Source organism: Calypte anna, chromosome 4A (genome assembly GCF_003957555.1).
Source record: "Calypte anna isolate BGI_N300 chromosome 4A, bCalAnn1_v1.p, whole genome shotgun sequence".
NCBI classification, from domain to species: Eukaryota; Metazoa; Chordata; class Aves; order Apodiformes; family Trochilidae; genus Calypte; species Calypte anna.
The window spans coordinates 26,666,373-26,690,611 of record NC_044248.1 but is presented as its reverse complement, the minus strand read 5'-3'; the positions used below and the strand labels follow the sequence as shown (position 1 = coordinate 26,690,611).

Here is a 24,239-nt window from a genome sequence, read left to right as displayed (position 1 = left end):
AAAATGGAAAGGCCAGGAAGAAGTAAGGTGTGGGAGCAATGACAGCTCTACTGCCTGCCCCAGCATGTGGAATCATTGCACTGAAGGAAAAAATAGCCCTGAAACTGGGGAGCTGGGTGGGAACACTGCAGCGCTCAGCACTTCGACTGCACTTCAGCCAAACTCAATCTTTGTGTTTTAATATTTATAACCTGAAGTATGTCTTTTTATTTTACCTTTCTCTGTGGAATATGGTGAGTTTATGAATGGTGTTACTTCTAGAGTATGGGACTAATGTGTACCAGAAAGTTCTGATGAAAATGGAAAATAGAGGAAGAAAAATGGTGGAATCTGTTCTGGGTTATATTAAACTATTCTATATGTCTGCTTGCCTAAAAGTTATTGGTTTAAATTGTTTCCAGCTTTTAAGATTAAAAAAATCCTAGTTAAACTTTTCAATGAAGCAATTGAAACTAATTTTTATTTTTTTCTCCGTTGAAAAGTGTCTTCAATGTGCTCTCATTTTTCATCCTCCCCCCAAAAATAAATCCACAGATAAGAGTTACACTTCCACAGTACACAGAATATAGATAGACTGCTTTATGTAAATTTTTGCATAAAACATCAAGATATTAATTTCCTAGCTAACACTGTCTTCTTTAATGCATTTTTAATATGCACTGTATGGAGAATCTTCCTATGTCTGAGAGAGGAATATATAAAGGAAAATTTCCAAAATATGCCCTTCATTTGAACATTCCATTTCACTTGCTGTAGTAATTTTTGGTTGCTGTCACGTAACCCAAATAATCAATCTTTCATGCATAAATGAATCACCCATAAATCTTCCAGTACACTACCTGTTGCAGTGCTAAAAAATATTATACTTTTAACTAACGTATCCACCTAAGTTAAATCCAGAGTTGTCTTTTGCATAGTGTAGTCAAATGAATCTTACTTTATATATTCTCACTGGAAAATTTCATCATGGAGCTATTGTGGACTGTCCAAAACACTGCTAGGTGTAGAGAAACAAGATAAACCAGGTGCCTCAAGTTACCAAAGAGTGGGTGTGAGTCCACCTGTGCCTGATTAGGACAGGCCCCCTGTTGGGCATGAGCAAGACCAGGGGGCCAATAAAGGTGGGACACACACCCACAGAGAGAGAGCTTGCTCTTGTGCCAGGCAATGGAGAGACCAGCAGCTCGTCGAGCCTCAGAAGCAAGAAAGGCTCTTCCCACTAAACCAGGTGCCTCGAGTTGCCAAAGAGTGGGTGTGAGTCCACTTGTGCCTGGTTAGGGCAGGCCCCCTATTACCAGGGGGCCAATAAAGGTGGGACACACACCCACAGAGCAGAGCTCACTCAGCTCACTCTGGTGTGAGGCAATGGAGAGGCCAGCAGCTCATTGAGCCTCAGGAGCAAGAAAGGCTCCTCCTGCAACAACTAGGACTAAATTTAAAGGCATTATGAGAAATTTTGTTCTTGTGGAGGATATTTTAGTCTGGTAACTATGGCAGTTCATTGTAATGGCAATGGAGAGAGCTTCTCACGTGAAGACTTAAGTGATGATATCAAGGTTATCATGGAAAGTTGAGAATAAATATTTTGTTTTCATTTGCTTAGGCATGTGACCTTTGCTTTTGCTTTATTAAACTGCCTTTATCTTGACCCACAGGGGTTTTTTCCATTTTATTTTCTTCCTCTCCCTATTCTTCCAAAGAGGGGAGTGATAAAGTAACTTGGTGTGCAACTGACTTCCAGCCAAGGTCAACCCACTCCAGACTAACTCCAAAACTGGAAGATAAAATGGAAAACAGAGAAGAAAATTCTATTCTGAACAAGGTAAGTGCTGTGCAAACCAGTATAGCACTAAGCTTGTTACTGCTATAGGACAGCAGTAAAAACTAATATTAACTTCTTTATTTTTTAGTTTCTAGATGAGTTTTTCCCTTGTAACGCATGCTTTCCTTGTTTACCAAAGATAGTTAATTCTGTTTACCTTAGAAAATAATGAGAGAAGAAACCACAAAAAGTGAAGGATGATTTTGGGTTTTGTTGCACTAATACAAAAGTAGCAGAATGTGGGGACTTGGTGAATAGAGATTGTCAGTCATTTCCCCTCTCTAGTTTGCTTTCTGCTTCTCATTGTGGTACTTGAAAAGCTACTATGCAACAGAACACAGAAACACTTTTAATTCTCACTGGTGAGATTTTTGAAAGTTGCTATCTCAGTCTCTGAAAACAGTGCAAGTTTACATGCTTTTTATTGCCCTCTTGATTAATACAATTAGACAGGATGCCTGTGGCATATTAGTACTTTGTGCTAATAACACCTTTCCATTTGTTCACTGGCCCTAAGCACTATGGTTGCACTTTAGGTAACATAATTACTTTAGGTAAATTGATGGAGTTTCCTTAATTTTCTTTTGCATATTGCTAAATTTTAGGTTGATCCAGTAGCTATTCAGCTAGTGACTTCAATATGCCTTTGATGAATTTCCGAAGCATAAATACCCACGTATTTAAATTTAAGTAGGCCCCTCAAATTACAGTTTATTTTGCATGCAGACTACCAATGTCATTGCAAAATCAAAGCAGGAGAAGATCCTTGAAATTCACACTGACCTTTGAGAAATGTCAATACAGTTTGTGTAATCTGAAGGGTTCCTCTGTATTTCCTCATGCTCAATAGTTCAATGATGAGTGAGATTATTTCTGATCAGGCCTCATCTGTAGTCATCCCAAGTTCTCCTGATAATAATCATTGGTGAGCTTTTCACTGGCATGATTAATTATTGCAAAAAGGAAACTCGTTTATATCCTTTATTACATCTTTACATTATTGCAGGTCTGAACTGCATCATGACCAGTGTATGTATGTGTACTGTATGGCAGCTCAATTAATGAGTTGAAAAAAAACTTGTGACAGCATCCAAGGTCCACCATTAACTGCAACTCATTAATCTGTCAGAGATTTACCATAGCTTCTGAAGAGAAATTCACTGTGATTTAAACTGGTTGGTGAGCACTTAATTTTAGTTGATATGTCAGATCTGTGCCAGAGTAATAAGATCTGACTAATGCCAAGCATCCCTAAGAACATTCCTTTCTGTACTGAATAGCTGTAGGGCACTAAATACAAGAAGCAAAACTGATATGCTATTGATTACAATACATTTTTTCTGACTCACAGGATCCTTCCTGATGATCTAGCCATGGATGACTCCATAGGTGGAAACTCACTTTCCAGAACTGATTTTGGCAGTGTGTAAAATAGAGAATAATCTTATTATTCTTGTTCTGGAATTACAGAACCCATAGAGATGCTGCAAGGAATTGCAGTGCTGTGCCACTCCCTCAGTAAGAAGCAACTTTGTGAATTTTCCAGAACCACAGGACTCCTCCCTCAGAAATTAATGTCTTCTTTAATGTGGCCTTAGGAGAAAGCCTTCCTCTTGCATTTTATTTTTTTCTAATCCCATGACTCTTGCAATTTTGTTGTATTAGGGCAAGTACCCAGCTCCACACACAACAAAAACTTTCCTGTCTAGTCCTGCCTCAATTACTTGACTAAGCACTTTGTGATTATGATCTCCAGATTTGAACTGTTTTAGGCTGAGAATGAGCAGTAAGGTCTTTTGGTTCCTGGATAAAAGCTCTAATCCTAGACTACTTTGAAAGTGGTGAGTGCTCTTACCCCATCTTCTAAATAGGACAGACCAGATGGTTTGGGGATTTGGGTGAGGGCTAACTTGCCTCAAATCTTCCTGAGATCAAGGAAATTATTTGAGCTATTCAGAAAAGATTGTTGATGGATGATGGATGAAGAGCTCTCTCCTTCTTTGTCCATGAGTGTGTGAAATCAGTCTAATATTTTTAATCTTACTGGGGTTTGGTTGGTTGGTTGCTTTGGTTGGTTTTGTTTACTTCTCTTACACTTCTGAACTAATACAGGTCCAAATGGATGTTTTGTGAATAGTTCTGTTAAAGTTTTATTTAAATTGTGCTTAAATTCTTTGCAGAGTTTGGTTCCAACAACTGGCCAGCAATACTCATATTGAATTCAATAGAACTAGAATTATTTGGCAAAGAACTAGCTGAAACCAGGACTTCAGATTCCCTTACCCAATTAAAACTGAGAGTTCACCAAATAAGTGTACCTGCTACTCATGAACCAAGTCCTCTTCGTAGTTGTGTCACCTGCTTTCATAACCTTGGATTCTGAAGTGGTGTGGGCTCTGTTAACCTTCTGCCTGGGAGAGATGAGTGTCTGAATTTTGCTGGCCTTCTTCAGAGTTGGGTAATATCTCATTCACCATCACTGTTGATGGTTTGGAGGATGAGAACTGTTCTGTCATTACTCCATCTCAATCTTTCTAGTACTGAAGGTGTGGGGTTACTACAAGATTCTTATTATAGAGTCTTTGTCATTCAACCCATAGGTAATAGTAGACTATAGGCAGTAGATGCTGTGAGGACTCCTTGATTTTCAGCTTCTGACTCTCTTGTCTTTATTACAAAACATTTAAAATCTGTTAATTCAGCATCACGCTCTAAAGGCTACTTGTTTTCCACAAGTTTTAGATGGAAACCTTGCAAAATGAAAAAGTTAAGTTAATTTTAGTGTTGTGGTTTTTTCCTGGTTCATTATCAGTAGCAATGACTGGATTTTAGTTTCTGTGCTCACAAATAATTGTCATATCAAGACTCAAATCTAGTTAATATGAAGGATGTTTACTCTTAAAAATAATTAAACACAGTACTGGCATACTGTATCAGAATGTTTGTCATAGCTCTTACTGCATGTCATAGAATATTCATTAATTGCAAGCTGAATATACTACTTCCATTCTTAATGGAAGTTCTTAATGGAAGTTGTGTGTTTTTAACTCCTGGGGCATTACAATAACATTTCATGATGCAACCTGTTCAGTGTAATTGCTTTTTAAAGCTTTAGCTCAGGGGCTTTTAAAATGTTTGCACTTTCAAGCAGTAGTATAAGGGATTAGATGAAACTGAACATGACAATTACATGAATTAACATCATGCACTAAGCTTCTGTCTGTTGATCTTTGCTGTGCTGGCAAAAGATTCTGCATTTTGTTTTGTTTTGGTTTTTTTCTGCAGGTTTGTCCCTGAAGACTCTTTTGCTCTAACAGCAGAAGGTATTTCTTGCTAAGTGAAAAGTTGTTTCTCTGAGATTATTCCTTTGTTCAGATGAATTTTTGGTTCTACATATTCCATGTTATTAATATATACTATCTGTTAGCACTTAGAATATGATTGGTTGAATATGAATATGAGTGACTGAAAGGGGTAAGTGTAGAAAACTTTACTACTACTACTAATGAAAATACGTATTTGAAGTAATGCTCTGTTTCATCTTCTCAAGGAAATATAATTAGATCAAATAGGAATTTGGGAATTTTGTGCTAGCATTCCCTTCAGCCTTTCTTGCATTGGTAGGCAAATAGGTAAACAGGGTAAAATAAAAGATAAAGATGAACTAGCTCAAGGTGGAAAGCTAACTCCTGCAGCTTTAATAGCTGCTAAAATGGCTTGTGTGAAGGGATATATCTCTACCTTTAAAAAATTTTTATTACATATGAGTTGTCTTGAAATTTGTTGATAAGCATGAAGCACACCAAGAAATTCATCAGGAAAATCATGTTGTTTAGAGGGTCTTCGCTGATGCCCTAACAACAGGTAAAAGCTGTACCAGTACTGAGGAGAAAGGGAAATTTTGTTTGTACTTGAAACAAGTAAGGAGGGAGACAGAAGAAATATGAGGTCTGTGGGCTTCCATGAGGTCGGTGATGAAGGGGGTGGAAGAAGAGGTTAGTTACTGAAAATTTCAGCCTAACCTTATTTTGACAAATCTTAAATACAAGGGTTTATAATAATACAGTCATAGCAGAACAAGCACAAGTCTGAAACATTTTCTCTACATTTTGCTGAACTGGGAAACAGTCTTGTTACATTGTAAGTTGTAATATAAGTATTTTAAAATTGCTGCAAAAATATCTAAAATGAATAAAAGACTTAATCTGTATAAAGTGTAGATATATATATTGAGAAATGCATTGGTTTATATCTGTATTATATGTTATATATTATGTATAATATACATTATATCAAGACAGGAAAGTTTTGTATTTTATATATCCAGTTTTCTGATACTGTAGAATAGCCAGTTTCACAATGTTCACAAAAATAAGAAAAAATACATTGCAAAACAATGTATTAGGTAACTAATGAAACACTACACAAGAAACATCAAATTTTTAGTATACTATCCCTTCAGTCCTACAGGAGTTAAGTAGCTTAACCATCATTCAATTTAAATCTATAAAAGACAGAGCAACTAAAAAGAAGATTGTGAGAGATCCCACATATTGTAGCACACCGTGTTCATAGATGGAAAGCAGACTAGAAATCTTCTTAAACTAATCCTGTTTCACATAACTAACTTTATGTAATTTACATTTTGCAAAACTATTAACTTGAAAAGAAATCTACTGACCATAAGTTTAGGCAACCTAACGACTGCTTATTTTTTAAAGCAAGGTAATAGGTTCATATTTCCCAGAAATGCTTTTTAAGATTATTATTTTATCATTAAAAAAAGTCTCCAATGAGAAATGCCTTGAGGGGATAGCTGGCTGGTTTTTTTGTTTGGCTGGAGTTTTTGTTTTGGGTTTTGTGGTTTTTGGGGTTTTTTTCTTTGTTTTTTTTAGGGGGATATTGGTTTAAATTTGCTCTTAGGGTTTGAAAATGCTTGGTGGAAGCTTGCATCATCTTGGGAAATTTCTGAACTGTGGAGAAAACTGCAGCTAGAGGGAGCTGATATTTGTTGGCTTCCCTGTACTGAAAGCCCTGGAAGAAGTTGTTGAGAAGCTAAAAGCCTCTGCAAAGTAGAGTACCAGAGGCAGAGGAGAAGAGAAACCTGTGAGCTGGGATTACTTGCAATCTGAAGAGAAGGAGGAAGGTGACAACCTGTAGATTCCTGTCTAGAGATGCCTGTCTGGTGAATCTAGGGGCAGGGTAGCCCTTCCTGGGTAAAGTGGTTAACTAGTTGAAGGATCAAAAGAAAAAGCTTTGGGTGTGAGAGACAGCACGGAACCCAATTTCTTTGCTGTAGGATGTGACTGGGCCTGCTGAGGACTATGCTGTGAGACAGATTCTGAAGTCATAAGGGCTATTTTGCACTGCCGAAGAAACTGAACTCTCAGAGGTTCCAAGTTTTATTTAAAATTTTGTGTTAAAGTCTCAAAGACTTTAGGAGGGGAAAAAAAAAAAGAGAAATAAATATCTGACACCTGTTGTAATGCCAGTAATGACATAAGGAATGGCAGGTCTGTAAAAACATGCATATCAGCACATACTTTGCTATGGTTATATTGACTTTTAAAGAATATTATAGCCTAAACAACAGTCTCATATCTTTGTTCTCCTGTCTGATAATCATATTTCATAGCATGTTGTGTATTCTCTTCAGAAAAGGAAATGTAGAAAACAGATTCTTATAAGCTATTTTAATAAATTGTGCAATTTTACTGTTTAAAGTATTATAAAATTATTTTGACTTGTTTGGATATGATTTAGGATATGTCTTTGCAGTGTGGGTATGTTGTGTAATAATAATTCTGAGTGCAAATCTCTTTTATGTTGAGTAATTACTTTGGCTATTGCAATTAGAAATGCACACCCAGAGTACATGAAGTACCAGATATTCAGAATACAGTGAAAACATGAGAGCAGGACCGAATCTTTTATGATGCCAAAGAAAGAATTTAAAGATTAATACCTCATGTAAATTGTTTGTACTGGAAGAGCTTTTCCAGCACATATTAACTAGACTTAAGAACAGAAATGAGGAACAAAGGAGACAGTCTTTACATTGATATCTGCATCCTTATAAGTTAATGTGTTACATAATCAAATCCTCAGTGGAATTAGTCTTCTTGTATGATTGCAAGAAAATATGAAACTTTATAGACAGCTTATGTGAGGTTTCATTCAGTGGAATTTTGAATTTCCTTTGCATCAAATGGCAATGGAATATTAGGGCACCAACTCACACCAACAGACTTTTCAATGGAATGAGGGGACCTCCTGAGAGGAGAAATTCCTGGAGCCTTTTTTCCCCCCTCTCCTCATTCTCCTCTCTCTCCCCCTCTCTCTTTTTATCTCTCTCTCTCTTTTGCCTCTCAACATATTTGCCAATTCTTCACAGAGAATAACTTCACAAGTTATATCACTTTTCCTATGTCCTTTGTCAAATAAAAATTTATGCTTGCACCCGACCCTTGGTGGTTGGACTTTGTTGTCACAGATCCAGAATGATAAGTTGCATCAAACTGTGACAGCTTCCCTCATCAAGTGTGAACAGAGCTATATAATGGTGCCACAATCTTATTTTCACAGATCCTCAGATTCTGTATAACAGTGACTGAGTAGATCTCAGCTTACAAATTAGGTATCTTCTGCGTTTTTTTGTCTGGGTAATGCTATAATTGCTCCAGCAGCGAACCTGATAGCTGCTATTCAGACAGATTGAAAGGGCTAATACAGAAAGAGAAATGTAAGAAAGAAAATACTGGAGGGGATGAGGGTAATGCCATTGGGTTTCATAGTGCAGTACTGTATAAATCATGGCTTTTCTGTTAAGTGAAAAAGGCTGGAGAAAGAAGAATCAGTATAGGTAAGAGGTAATAAGAGGTGTGAACTTTTCTCCAGTTTTTTCTAGGACCAGTTCAGCTGGGTGTAGATAAGCACAGGATGTAAAAAATTTGGCTAAAGGCTAAGTATCCCTTGGAATGAGGACATGAAGATTGCGAATGAGCCTTTCATAAGGGCTGGCATGTAATTAAACCATTTGGGCTTTAGACCCCATTAGAACAGGCAATGAATAGGATTATAAAACAAAATTGCCTGATATAGTGAGGGCTTGCAGTGATGATGTAGGAGGTCCCTTCCAGTCTCCTGTTCCTAATAATTTCAATACAGGGCTGCGGAGAAACAAGAATTCATGACTTTAAATTGAGTTGCTAGAATTTGAAAAACCTCTCTCTACTCCTGACTCTGTGACCCAGGCTAAAGGTGGCAGAGGCTAATTTATGATAAAATAAGGAATGTTAAAGAAACTCTTCCAAAATCATACAAGAACAACCTTTTGACTTCTCTGTGCCCTGATGAAAGATATTTAATTGCCAAATAGGAGAAAAAATGGAAAGTTTTTTGTCATTTTGAAATTTTGAAAGTACAAGTGGCCTTTATTGTGTGATCACTCATCTGAGATAAAAATTGTGAATTTTTCTGCCTGTCACCTCAGTATTAACACATTGCTATATCCATTACACAGAATTTTCCAACACATTTTCACCAAAGGAAGGCTTATATTTCCTTGTATTTGAGACAATAGACTAAATGATTAATTTAGAAATTTTTTGTATGAAACTTTTCAGCATTAACATTTGCAATACATGCAAGCAAACACTCCTTTCAATTACTCTTATTTTTATACAATCTAGAATAGGTTGAATAGAACATAAAGAGAAATGCTCACTTAAAGGAAGATGAAGCTAATGAATTTAAAGAGCTGTGGTTCATAAAAAGAGAGTAATTATGGTAGCTTAAAAATGGGTAAATGCAGTGTATAAGCACATTTCATTTGTAAAAGTAAGATAATCTCATTAGTGTTGGAGTACAGAAATATCTATCATCACCTGCTTCCTAACAACATTCAGGATAATGTTCTTTTCCTCAAAGAAATACTCAACAGCAAAAATGTGGCAGGGTCAAATAGCAGATATAACACATACTGGCAAATGAATGCTTCAAATGTGTTAGTTGTCTGCATTATTGTCTGTTGCTATTATATCTCTCAGTATCCTTTTCAATGCAGTTCTGACACATGCATTATGCTAAGGATATTAATACGTTATTAGTCAATATTGCTGCAAATCTGATTTAAGATCGAAGTGTTGTTCCTGACATTTAATATTCAGAAAACCTTAAGGAAGTTGGTCAGTAATATTTAATAAAATAAAAGAAGGCTTTTTCCTATGACCTGCTATCTGCACCCCAACCTAAGAATTCTGTAGTGTTTGCTTCATGTATTCAGCATTTTTTCTCTGAACATTTGTTGTTGAAGATGTTGGCATTGGTGATATTCTCACTCTATAAGATTAATTTTTTTTTTTTTGATACTGCCCTTAACAATCAGGAAATCTCTTTAGGAGGAGATGCAGTGCAAATATAAGCTACAAAGATAAACTCTGTAAAGAACTTTTGGGGGTGTTGTGATATAACCTGAAATACAAGCTGCACCAAAGAGAAAGTTATTTGGTTTTCTATAGGATGGTTCCCATATTGCCAATATACATTTAACTTTACATTGACCAAGCAATCCAACTGATCTTTCAAATTCTTAAGGTTCAGTGTACCTATACACATTGCTATAAAAAACTTCGGATGTTAGTTTTTGTGAATTATATATTAATTTCATATAACCACACACTCGTTTTATTCTGGGCTTCCACATTTTTTTAATCTTCTGCTATTAAGATTTCAAAATCCTTATGAGAATAGTAGATATACATGAGACAGGAAGGACTGAGCCTAGGTTTTCCTCTATATGTGCAAAGCAGTAAGACTTTTACTTGGCTTGAGGGTGAGTGTGAAATCCTCATTTTGTTGATATCATCAAGATGCATACAGAGCTGGCACTACCATTTGTTGAGGTAAAAGAAACATCAGCAAGGCTGAATTCAAAGTGGTGCTGCTGATGGAAGTTTGTTTAAGGGCTGTTTTAAACTATGTGATTTTTTTTCTCAGAGCATACATGACATAACTGAAGCTTTTCATATGTTAATCTAAAATTCAGTAGTAGGTTCAACTAAAATCAGAGCCTCCTTGCAAGAGATGGAATGCCTTTTCCCCACTATAAACAATCTAGTTTGTCTTTCAAGATGAAGAAAAGGACGATGAAATGACTAACTCATACTCTAAAGAAGTTAAAATTGATGTAAAAAGCACCAAATAAAGAAAGAACCAATGTTCAGAGTTAACAGGCCGTAAACCAAATTCATCAAACTTTTTTTTTTAGTTGGCTGACTCTCCTGATCTGTTAGACCCCACTGTAAAACCACAAACAGGTGTGGATGAGTTTAAGGGAATCCCTTGTCTGAAAACTTATTTGTGCTGCACGCTGTGAGTTCCCATCACACCCTGAGGAGCTTTGCTTCCTTTGGAGAGCTATAAAGTCTGGCAATGTAGAGTTGGCACTGGCCTATTTTGCCTCATGGGTTGTTTTTTTTTTGACACATCCCGTTTTTGTTTTTTTTTAACCCATAGTTTCTCTTTAACCCATTATGGTGTTAAACAGAACCAAGGCAGCAGAGGGAGCTCAAAGATTTTGGTCATGGGTGAGGGGTGGAGAAACAGAGAGGTGGGGAGTGAGCCTGATCCTACCAAGGGTGCTTACAAGGACAGTGAAGGACGTGGCTTCATGTACTCGAATTTGTTTAAACCTAGTAGATTATATGTATATCCCATTATTCAGAGGATTCTTTTGAATACCAATGAGACTTCAAGGCACCACTTAGTCACCAGGTTTTATTTTGCATGTTTCCCTTACTTAAGCTTTTGTTTACAGTTTGAAAAAAGTATCTATCTATAACATAGGAGTCCTTTCTGAGTCTAATAAATTTTTCTAATGAGAGGTTCTATGCATAAATATTTAGAATAAATACTAAGACATGGGTACTCTAATTTTAAGGACCATGGTAAATAAAATTGGTAATTGTGACAACTGGTACAATAAAGAACTGCAATGAATTGACTGCTGTCCCCAGTAAAGAAATTAATTTTGTAAAATAATGCAGGGTGGTTTTGATTGTAATTTTATGATAGACATTTCTTCACGTTTTTTAGGAAATGTTAGTTTTCAATGTTGGGGAGAAGTAAATTTAATAAAATCCACATCTGAAAACCCTATCTATAAAAAGCATCTTTTCCTCTTCAAAGGAAAATCTGAGTCTCTGAGAGGTCAACAGCTGCTGCTGATATGCAAAAGCCTCTTTTGAACTGTATTAGTTCAGAATAGCAATGTTACGAAGGAAACACTTGTCTTAAGGTCAAGGTTGTGTTCAGTTGCCCGGGTTTTGAATGCACATAATCAATGGAATGAAAACCCCTATGGTTCTGACCAGGTTTGGTATTTTCTATAACATACTACCTGAAACTACCTATAGATCAGGTTGTGGTGTATCTCAGCTGCTTTAGTTGTCTTTCAAGGTAATACAGGACAGAATGTAATTTTGTTATAAAGCAGAAGTATTATACTGATTTACTAAGTTGTACTGAAAGGAACTGTTTGTAATTCTAATTTTTTTGAAGAGAAAATACACATGAGATGTGAACTTCCCAAATTCACAATTTTTTTTTAAGTGATAGCAACTTCAGTTTTCCAAATATACTTTTTGACTTTATCTAATTGCTGGATATTTGCCTTTTACTGACCCTGTGATCTGCCTTCTGCTTTGCAGCAGATTCACCCATATAGCCATTGAAAAGTAGCTGTGGAGCACTATTCTAGTCACGTGGGCATCACTTAATCTTCTGATCGAACCTGAATAAATCTCTTTGAATGCTATTTCAATCTGTTTGGGATTTGCAATCTGTCAAAGCACCCAAATACAAATTAAAGTAATTTTCTACCTAAAAAAAAAAAATCTTCTGCCTCTCTTCATGATGTATAAGGTGGGAAAAGATCAGGAATCTTTGACTATCACTTTGGAGACAAAGGGCATAAATATTTGACTGTAAGAATTTATATTTTTTATTTCCTAACTTCAGATCATTGGCTCTTTCAAAGATGTTGTTTGCTTTTCTGGTAATTGATAAGGATGGCTTTTGCTTAGTATTTGCCTTTTACTTGTTTGTTTGTTTGTTTGTTTTTGGCTATACCAATTATTTTTATTCTGTGTTCTGTCATTCAAAGTACCTAAACTGACTCCCAAAATTGTTAGGATTTCAGAGTATTTACTATATTTGGATCTTACTCTCAGAGCTCTACCTTCACCACTCTGTATTTTTACTCTCTCTGTCCTCTCATTACTGTGTAGCTCTGTTTTCAAAGGTGTTCATGTGCCCTCTTTCAAAACACGAGAAAATAGTATGGAGGAAAAAAATGCCTATTTCTTCTTTCTTACCAAAATTTTCTGAGTGAATCTGGGCTGCAAGTCATTATCATATGTTATACCTGCTAAATAAGGTTATCCAAGGAATTGTTTTTGCTTCCCTGTTCAACATCTAGATTAAATATCTTTAGACTTTAAACTTTCTCTACTTTCCTTAAAATCTCTAGTCTTTTTGTACTGTCTTCTACCTTTCTTTAGTAGACAAGTTCTTTGTACAAAGAGTGTACAATCCATTTATATTTACTGCACTGTTAATATTCATAATGAAATCTTATATGCAAAATAACCATTTTAGTTATTCTGTTATATATTAGCTCTGTTCAGTACCTCCATGGAAGAAAGACTTGATTTAAAAAGTCTAAATCTCCATATGCACTGTATGAAATTTTAAAAGATTAATAATAAAGCAACTTAATGAAGGGACATTTTTGAGTTTAGAAAGGTGGAACATTGTAGGAATACATATGTAATTGGAAATAATGAGTTAATTATAGCTGTCAAATAAAACCTAGGGAGAGATTTGAAAACTCAGCCCTTGCCTTTATTTTACTTGTGGTTTTGCTGGCATAATGATGGATTTTCTTGTAGAAAAAAAACAACTGCCAAATTAAATCTTCTCACTTTGCCTTCTCAGAATGGGATTTCCTTCTTCATTTAGTTTCAGGTGAAGAAAATCCATTGCTAGTTTTTGAACTTATTGAACATATTTAACTTAAATTTAAAGATTGTTTGAGGTAAAATATCTTACCATGGTAGTCTCTGCAATGGATCCAAAGCTGTTTATAAAAATGTTGCATGTGACATTGACTGGAGGGCCTGCAAAATAAAAAAAAAATAAAATTCCTGCTCCAGAATCATTGCTTATTGAGTGGCTGTAAATGATAAGCAGTTATGAAACAATGTTGATTGACTTAAAGGGAATGATGCTACATTCACAATCAGTTAATAAAAAATTAATTTTTTTTTCTGATAAATTTTCCTTTTGATTTTTATAAAAGGTAAATCACTTGACTGGCCAGTTCCAGAAAAAACCAAACCAAAACAAACCAAAACAAAACCCAAAATAATCTATATGTTATTTGAAATATGTAGTAAAAATATATTTATGTGCATTTCAGTTAGGAATGTATGTCACTCTCAGAACAACTAGTGGACTTGAGAATTAGGAAAATTGGGCAATTAGTGCAATTGGTAATTAGGGAAAAAGTGATCTGTTACATTTAATGGTATCTGTACTCACTGCTAACAGAAGTACATTATTGCTGCCCTTACTCCTGTTGCTTACAGTGGTTAAGAAAGAATGACTTAGATTCAATGCTCATTTCTCTTAAATCCACAAAACAGTTAAGAATCCATTTAAATTCTAATTTCTGTTACCACTAGTCTTCAGTTAGCTGTTGTTCTTTCTTGTGTTTATGAAGCATCAGTAATGGCAGAGCAGTCATTATGATAAGTGAACAATTAATTGGCTCTTCATGGAAATGGTTTTAAATTGTTTCTCTGACAGTCTCTGTAAAAATGGCATTATGGTATAGAGTATGCTCATTTCTCCATTATTTCCTATCAATTTCAGTCTGTGTACAGCAGAAACAAGGTTGTTCCATCTCAGGATTTTTCTTTCACCCTCCTGTACTTTATTCTTCTATCAGTTATCGAGTTCCAGTTATCCTCCCAGTTCTGCACTGGGGGATCTGGTTTCTTTCTGCAGGTGTAAGCAGTCACTAATAATGAAAGATCTTTATCTGGAGTTTGAGGACTGGTCTTACAAAGCCTTGTGCAGTATTTCTTCTTTAGGGTCACTGAGGTAAGAAGCTGCTCTGCCACTGCTGGTTGTTTGTAGCTAGCAAAATCCAAGGTGGCCAATGAGGTTGGTATCTTACATTTGAAGAATCAGAATGTCCAGTAAATATTCTGTCAATAGGACTCAAATTGGAACATCCAGGTTTGTTCTTTTTTTTTTTCTGCAAGGCAATAATTATTTTGAAGTACTGTATAGCAATTGCAAAAAAATTTACTATGTTTACTTCAGACATGATAATACTCAAGACTACACCTATAGACTTCTCAGGTAAGGAGGTGTTAACTCTGCAGTCACTTTGACACTATTTTCACTTTGGTACTCGGTTATTTATAGTTATTGAGCATATCCAGTACTTCCTAGAATTCAGTAAAAGCTTAACTTTTAAGACTTCTGGAAGGGAGGAAGATATAAAGGAAAAATAGGAGAGAAAAACAAAGGCAAAGTTACAAAAAACTGTCCTTGTGCTTCCTGGTTACGTTAGATATTTTGTTTGCAGGCAGCTTTCCTTTCACCTTCATATTGTAGTTCTGGTCATCATTTAAAATTTGTTATGATACTGCCTCTTTTAAATAGAACTATGCTTTGGAGTGCAAATTTGCTATATTAACATTGTTGCCTTTATGAAGAAAAACCCTAAATCAATACCATTTCAAAAGTGGTATTACAAAAAAATTGTTAACAGCTAGTTAAAAAAACATAAAATGAGAAGCTAAAAGCAGCTCGCATATTGTTTAGAGATTGCTTAAAGATACTGTGCTGACAGTGATAATGAACTTCCAAAAACATAGTCTAAATGAAGCTGTTAAAACTGGAAGTCATATTCAAACACAGTAACTCAGCCAAGTTGAACAAAGATTAAAGACAGGCAGAAAGAAAAATACTAGAGACAGGAAAGCCAACCATAACCATCTGCAAGATGTTAAAAATAGAATCCTGTCAAAATCTGGAAGGTGAAGTCAAGAAAAGATGATTAAGATATAGAAGTATCCACAGAAGTGTAGAAGGTCAGAGCAGAAATGCTGAATAAAACCTTTTTGCAGCATTTGTCTCCAGTTGGCAGCTGTTTCAAACTGAAGCCATTCTGATGAAAGATTTGTATAAGGACTGTAGAGGATTTTTCAGACTAAGTGAGCAGAAACAAGCTGACAGTAGGAGGTGATATCAAGCCAGACATTATAAAAATGCTTTCAAAATTGTGGAATTATGAATCACAGTGAGTCAGCTATGTCAGGCTTTTTTTATCAATGGAAATGTGTACCATGTCCAGCAAGTGTAACTTGAATTAAAAAAGGAAAACAGACCTCAGGTATGATGGCAGAGGACACTGACAGTGACAGAAATTTTGTGAACTGTTTGGATTAAGAGATACAGATTAATATTTCTTTTTTTGCTGAAATAACATATCAGGTCTACTGAAGCTCTTTGAAGGAGCTCCTAAGTATATGGACAAAGGCTATCCAATACATAAATAATTTTAATTGTAATATTTAATTAAAATAGTTTATGTAGAGCATCAAGAGCTTTTCAGCGCAACCCTTTGTCAAAGGCTTTTTAAAGATATTAGTAGTGAGGAACTAAAAGACAGTCCTCTCCTAGCCCTTTTGCTATCAAATTATCGATTTATCGCTCTCTAAAGAAGAGGCTGCAGTGAGGTGGCAGTTGGTCTCTCCACCCAGGTAACAAATGATATAACAAGAGGAAATGGCATCAAGTTGTGCCAAGGAAGAATTAAATTGGATATGAGGAAAAATTCTTTACCAAAAGGGTTCTCAGACACTGAAGGGGCTGCTTAGGGAAGTGGTTGAGTCACAGTCCCTGGAGGTATTTGAAAGCCCTGTAGATGTGGTGCTGAGGGACATGGCTTATTGGTGGACTTTGCAGTGCTAGGTTGGACTTGATGATTTTAAATTGTTTTGGTTAGAAAAGACCTCTTAAGATTAGGTATTTTTTGAAGTGTGAGGTGATTGCTGGTGAGGTCCCCCATCTGATTTGTCTGCACTGAATCTTTGTAGTTCAATATTAACATCCTAGAAAAGAAGATAATATTATAGTTTTGCTCTGGTACAAGGCATTTTAGAGTGGTTGTATATAAAGGCAACTTCAAGGAGGTGCAGAAAAATTACAAAATACTGAGCTATCAAGCAATAAAATGTTTGATGAAATTCAATGTCAGTCAAATACCAAATAATCCTACTGATGGGGTCGAAATTCATGATTTTCGCACAGGAAGGAGAGGCTAGTCTAATTATGGATGGTTCTTTCGTGTGCTCTATAATCAATAAAGATAAGAAAATGCAAATAAATACATTTAAAAATATGGACTAGCATATAAGTAATGACCTTCTGTCTTGAATACTTAAATTTTTTTCCTCTGTTCACCTCAATAAGATATATTAGTGAGAGAACAGGCATCAAGAAGTCAGACAACAATCACAAATTCTGTGAAATTCTGCTGCACAAAAAATCTTCAGAACAGGACCCTTCACATTGGAAAAGGGATATAGTAAGGAGTAATATATAGCTATAAAGATCTACAAAGATGAAAAGGAAGTAATAATTCCCCTTCATTTCTCAGTATTTCAGATGGCAATGAAATCACCAGAATAGTCATCAAATTCAAAGAAAAAGTAAGAATAAAAAATAAAAATTAATACTTCTCACTATTTTTAAATATTTTATTGCTATAAAATACTGAGAAGGCCAAAAGTATAAACAGCTTCCAGAAGTGATCAAAACACTTGTTTGTGTTAAATCCTTTCTTAAGTTCAGTTAAGTCCTGACTAACCTGGACCTTAATTACCTAAACCAATTATTGCTGAATACAGTTTGGCAATACAAGGGCAAGCAATACTTTACACTTGTTTATGTAAATACCAAAATTTCCATCTTTTTTTCAACGATGTAATCTCAGTTCTATAGATTTAAAAACATAACACCTTTTCTGTGTCTGTTTAGTCCAGACAGTCACTGAGACCACAATGATTTTTACAATGGTAATTGTGTCCAAATTTGAAAGGCAGTGAAGAACAGTTATAGTCTATGAGCTGAGTAAAAGAAACACTTTGTCATAGGTTTGATGTACTGGAAATAAGAATATTTTGAAACAGAAATAAAGATTTTACAAGAGTTCTTAATTTTCTGTTTTATTCCAGAGCTGAGCAAAAAAAAACCAATGGTTTTCTGTTGAACAAGAACATATATGCAGAATTCCTTATCCAAAAGCAGAGCACTCGGACAAAATATATACTTATGTGTTATTGAACAAGATAGTGACTAAAAGATGGTAGTTTAAACTTTTTTCTTTGTAGGAATTTTATTGGAAGAACAGTGGTTTAAAATGATTGTATGAGTTTCTGTATTAGTACACATTCTGTTTCTTTAAGACTGTTGACAGATTAAAAACTCAAAAAGGCATTAAGCTGCAGTACATCTAGGACTAATAAAACTAACCAGGAAGTGGCAAAATCACTTAAGGAGATACTTATTTCTAGTGACAAATCTGAATCATTCCGTGCAGATTTGTTCAAATTATACAGCTGTCTAGAAGATTTAGAATGCACACTTTTGTAAAAAATACAATGTCAAATTAAGTTTTGTCTCTTTAAATTTAAACAGTTACAAAACAAGGCTGTAAATCTTTTGAATTACACTTTCAAGAAATACTGTATTGAATTTGATAATCTCTAAACCATCTGCCTGTTCCTCACTGTAGACCCATCAGAAGATGTCCATGGCAAAATATAAAATTCAGTCCTCCAGTCAACTGAAGTAAAACTGAAGTACTTAGACTTGACTTGAGGTCTTTGCCCAGAACAGCTTTACCTTAGGTTGAACCTACAGTTTGTAAAATGAAGAGTATAATGTGGCAACCAGCCAAGGTATCTTTAATAAGGAGCAAAAATAATTTGAAAGGTACTATTTGCATAAGAAAGTAGGTATAGAAATGCAGTACTTTGCATTACTTTGCATATATTTTTTGATACAATAACCATCCAGGAAGCTGGGTACTGGAAAGTACTTCAAAGTACTTCTGACAACTGAAGACTTACTCTGTCTGGTCATCAGGGATATTGATCACTGTTGTAAATCTTTTAGCAATGTGTTCTGATTTCCAGTGAACATTTATAATTTTCTGAAGAATATGACCACTGCTAACTTCTTAGCTGCAGTAAACCCTGGGTTATAAGTTTTCATACACAGCACCAACTGTTCATGTCTTACTGGTGGGGAAATAATTTGAGAAAATACTTGGTTCCTGTGAATCAGTCTGGGCAAATTCTGTCAAAACCAATGGCTTCATAGTCATAACCACTTAAGTTTCTTGTTCTTGGTTATGTCAAAGAATTATAGAATTTAGTGCTGAATAAGAATTAAGATGGAAAGGCAGTGACAGATGACATAGAAGGGGAAGGCCTCTCTGCTTGAAGGAAAATTTTCGTTGTAAACATGGAATAAAACTCGCCTTATAATGAAATGTTAGAGCTTAAAGGAATTATTGGATTCTGGAAGGTAGCCATAGGAGGAGACAACTGGCTCAAATTAAGAGTAATGTCTTTTTAAAAAATCATAATATTCTTTTAAAAAATGCTTATATTCTGAAGAATTTAAAGATTTGATTCAGATAGTCAGAAACAGTAAAATATAGTTCCACTGTATTTTTGAAATTTTTTCATTAAAAAAAAAGAGTAGTCATATTTAATGAAACTTGCAGACTATAGAAGTTAGAATGAGTGGTATTTGTATAATATATTGATAATATAACTTGTGCGAAGACCCTCAGAGGATGTAATCACTGTATTGACAGATCTTTAGACTACTAATCTACTTTGAATCTCCTTTGTCTTTCTTCACATCTCCTTTTCTAGACAAGGATAAAAGGCAGATCCCAAGAGACAATTCCAGGTATTGAGGACCTACAGTTTCAATGTAGAACTGGGAACAGGGAAAGGAACAAAAGGAAAGATGGTTCCTGTTGCCATTTCAAAGAACAACTGGGGCACAGGATTGAGGAATTCAATTTGGTGATAGATTTGGTAATAAAAGTAAGTACTTTGATAGCTGTCTTGAGTTTGATTCTAATGGTCATATTGTTAACACACCCTTTCTTTTAGTTAGGATCAGGCAGGTATGAGGATATGGCCTCTCTTTCCCAGACTTCACTTACTGTTTTTGGCTATGGCAGTCCAAGATGGGAATTTGAACCTATTAATAACTGTTCTAGAAAAAAACAACAAACAAAAAAACCCAACAGAAACCCTATTAGACTAGCTGACATCTAATGATGAGATGAATTTTCAGAAGGTTTGGGCATCTGTGAAAGTGATAGGGATAGATTATGTTGATGTTGATACTGAAATGAACCACAGAAAAGAAAGGCAAAAGAAAGCACTTTGGTTTTTTTGTTTTGGTTTTTTTTTTCCACAAGTGTACTTTGTTTTCATATCTGTTCCAGAACGTGCATTTGTATGAGAAGACAATGAAAATCCTGAAAATTTAGCCTTGAAATTACCTTTGAAATTTGGTCGTATCCTTGCATCATAGCCTGACATCCTACCCATTAGCTTATCCAGAAAATCGGATGGTGACATTGGCATGCTCCGAGATCTTGCACTGTCTGTTTCCTTTGTGGCTACCAAGCTGACAGCAAGGAAAACAGAAAACAGAAAAAACCATTGTTTTAGAGATTTTTTTACAGAAACTAATTTTATGCAGTCAGTCACTTAGTTCATACTCGTCTGAACAGGTAAACAGGAAAGCTAAGATTGACTTTTGAGTTAGTTTATGCTTCAAAAATAGCAATAGCAAAGAAATGGAAACAGTAAGTCATTTCTTATTGTCATTTTATACACAAATTTTATTTTGCAAAGCTGCAGTTATAGGTTGCTGTTACCTTTTGCTTGGGACTTGCAGAAATTAATGACTTGCAGTCAACATTAATCAATCCAATATCATAGAGTCAAATAATGTCATAAACACAAGCAGCTGTGCATGTGGAATGTCAGAATTTGGAATCTGCTCTAAGACTGGTCTGGTTTAGGGGGTTTTTTCAGATCAGAAAAAAAAAAGAGTCTTTCATAGAATAGTAGTACTGCCATCAATTTTTATTCAGCCCATGTTTTATGATGATATTTAAACATAATAGAACTTAGCAAACAACCTCCTGGCAGAGTATTCTTCAACGTTGGCTTAGAGGTTTATTTTCTGTTCAACATTGGCTGTTGTACAAAAAGAAAAAAAAAAATAGAAAAAACTTTTGGAAGGAACCTACCTTAAGACAAATTTTTAATCTCAGGGACACATGGTAAATGCTATCTACAGCCTCTTCTCTATACATTTGCAGAACTCCCATTGACATTCTAGAGTGGCTCTGAACATGCCAAGAGAGAAGAGTAGTAACTCTGTCATCAGTCATGCAAAAGGTCTTTATTTTTGTGGAATTCTTACTTGACTGCTAGCCAACAAACTGAAAAACAGCACGGTCAGTAAATACATATATAAATAAAATTATGAGTAACTCTGTGATACACAGTGCAACTTAAACCATTTCTGGCTTTTGAAGTAAAAAAAAATAATAAATTCTATATTAAATCTTGAGCATTGCAAATTTGAACACACAGACAATATGATTATAAAAACCTTAAGAACTACTGAGATTTTAATTTAAAATTACAAATGTTTTAATTGTAATATTAGATGAAAACAGACAATTAAAAATTGATCCTTCTGTTTATATGCTTATTTAGAGTTTATCCAATTTTATGTATAGGTTGATAAGCATATGTCTAGATTGCTCATGTTTCTGTATTGTCTGGTAGTTCTAAATTGTTCTGAATACTTTGGTATCTCAGTATTATCTTCCCTTAAAAATGTTTCTTTAGTCTTCTTCAGTAGCTAACCTATTTTTTTTCACATAGCTGGAGAAAGTATTTTCCTTTCTGAGAAAGTAAGTACTTAACATATTACTTCTCTAGTTTAATTTGAAATTAACCTATTTGTCTCTGACACCATTTTCATTAGCAATCATTCTGAATGTATCTGATGCAATATCATCTGTGATTACAAAGCTAATAAAACATGACAGTCCCACTACATTTTACTGGATTTTATCTATTTGCAAGGTAGGAGAATCAAGTTACTTAATATATATGTATGTATCCATTAGATGTCTTTTCTTAGATCTTTTTTTTCTTACTTCTTCAAGAAAGTTACATTTCTGTTTTGTAGGGTATAGATATTCTGTTTATAAGTAAATACTCCAGAACACAAATGTTAAAAGGCCCATTGTTATCTTAAATATTATTTAATTTGTCTGAATGAAGAATTTGTTTCTTTGTGTCTTTTCCAGTTCTCAGAACTTTTTTCAAGTCTTTCTTCACTTTACTTTTAAAGGCTGACATGAAATAGAGTACTTAGAAATTACAGTAATTAATGCTAAACAGGAAAAACAGTAATTAGTGTGACTATGGATTTTTTCAAAGTGACATTTACATTTTGTCATAATATATCATTAATATTTTCATTCATTAGTTAAAAGTCCCGGAGTATCTTGAATCTTCTTACCGCACTACTGTGCTATCCATTAGTGTGGAAGAAGTGAAGGAGTGGGTAGTAGAGTGAAGATCACTTATTATTTTATATGATTTTAATGAGGCCATTTCTGTGACTTTGCGTCAAATTCCATATTCAGGCTTTAAGCGATCATTAAAGCATTAGGAAAGGTACTGAACAAAGCCACTAAACTGTAATATGAGATTTAGGGTAATTTCCTTACAGTAGGAGACTTTAAGAGTTCAGTCTGCTTAGTTTCTTAAAATGGAGATTGAAAAATAACATGGTTGAAGTGTATAAATATCTCAAAGGAGCAGAAAACACCAGACTTTTATCTAAAGAAAACCAGTAGAGTAAAAGTCAATGAGAGGCAGACAAATTCAAGTGAGGATTTAGGCACACAATTTTAATAACAAAGCTAATTTAACCAAAGATTGAACTGTACCAACCAAGGCAGAACAGCTTTCTGGAAGAAACAATTTAGTGAAGTATAAGGTATTGTGTTTCATGTATGGCTCGCTTGGTGAAAAGAAATTACCTATGATGTATGGAAAAGCAGGCTAAATTCAGAACAGACATTAAAAATCTCATGCACAAGCCTTCAGATTTCCAAACAATACATCATAGACTTGAAGAGATTAAGAAAGGGAAGCAATGGGTACAATTCCAAGTTGAATATGGTGAATTCTCAGGATGCTGCTACACTGGGGCTGGGTTTGCCGGAGTAAGCTGGGTTGCAGGTTACATATGGCAATGTTGGCCCGTTTTGCTCAGTTCCTTTCACAACTGGACATTTTACTTATCAAGCAGTTTTATGAGCATCAGCTCCATGTGTGGTGTGAAATTAAGCTTCAGAATAAAAACTGCACTTGAGTTGCCCATAAACTACAGGCAGCTTACAAATCAAAGGTTGGCCACTAGTAGGAAAAAATGAGCTAATGTTTTATCTGACATACGCCTTCGAAGAGGGAAGAATTTTAACTTAAATGATAACATTGGCCCGGAAAGAAATGGATGTGAAGAGGGCAGGGACAAATTTAGACCATACATGCTTTCAAATGCTTTCAAGGGCTGAAACACTTCATTTCAGCAGTAGCTTAGCACTTTGAGTAGAGGTAGAAAAGCTCTGTGTGTTTCAAGATGGAGCTGGCATATTAGGATGCTGTGATATGTATGACTGTGACTGCAGGTGATGAGACTCACTTCTTTCCTAATTCCTCTGCTGAGGATATGTTTACAGTATTATCAATACTTTCACATATTGAAATAATTACAGCTGGAGGACTTTGAAAGAATGCATAGTTAACACAGTTATGCTGCCAGAGAACCAACACCTAGAGAATTTAAATGGGAGATCTAATCTATCAATTGGAAATTTAGAGAGTAAGAGAAAGCATGGGTCATGAATCTGTGTTCCTGAAATGTCTCTGTAAAGTAGGCATGTCTGTGAGAAGAAACCTTGCTCTCTTCCCTTCCCAAAAGAAAATGGTCGAGAAAAATTCTTCAAAGGGAGTTTCACATTTTGCACAAATGTTTCCTTCTCTAAAACATTTAATGCTACAAAGCTAAAATTTTGCCATGTTTTTTTTTTAAGAAGCACCCTACACCTATTCATAAGCTGACTCTTTTCTATCGGTTGCAAACTTCCACAAATTTTACCAAAGCACAAATAGAGGAAAGGAACTTTACAAATGAAAGTGCTATA

General features: G+C 35.1%; 1 protein-coding gene across 3 annotated transcripts in view; it reads right to left on the bottom strand.

The window, feature by feature from the left end:
* The window catches only part of GLRA3 (glycine receptor alpha 3), a 74,569-nt gene that overhangs the window by 35,845 nt on the left and 14,485 nt on the right, over window positions 1-24,239 (bottom strand). The window contains exons 2-3 of one of the 3 annotated variants that reach the window (XM_030449908.1): window positions 20,496-20,623; window positions 13,934-14,001 (exon numbers count right to left, since the gene is read on the bottom strand). In XM_030449908.1, the coding sequence (XP_030305768.1) occupies window positions 13,934-14,001; window positions 20,496-20,623 (196 nt within the window). Of the gene's footprint in view, window positions 1-13,933; window positions 14,002-20,495; window positions 20,624-24,239 lie in introns of those variants that run through there. The other 2 variants (XM_030449909.1, XM_008502518.2) reach the window with 2 other exon arrangements.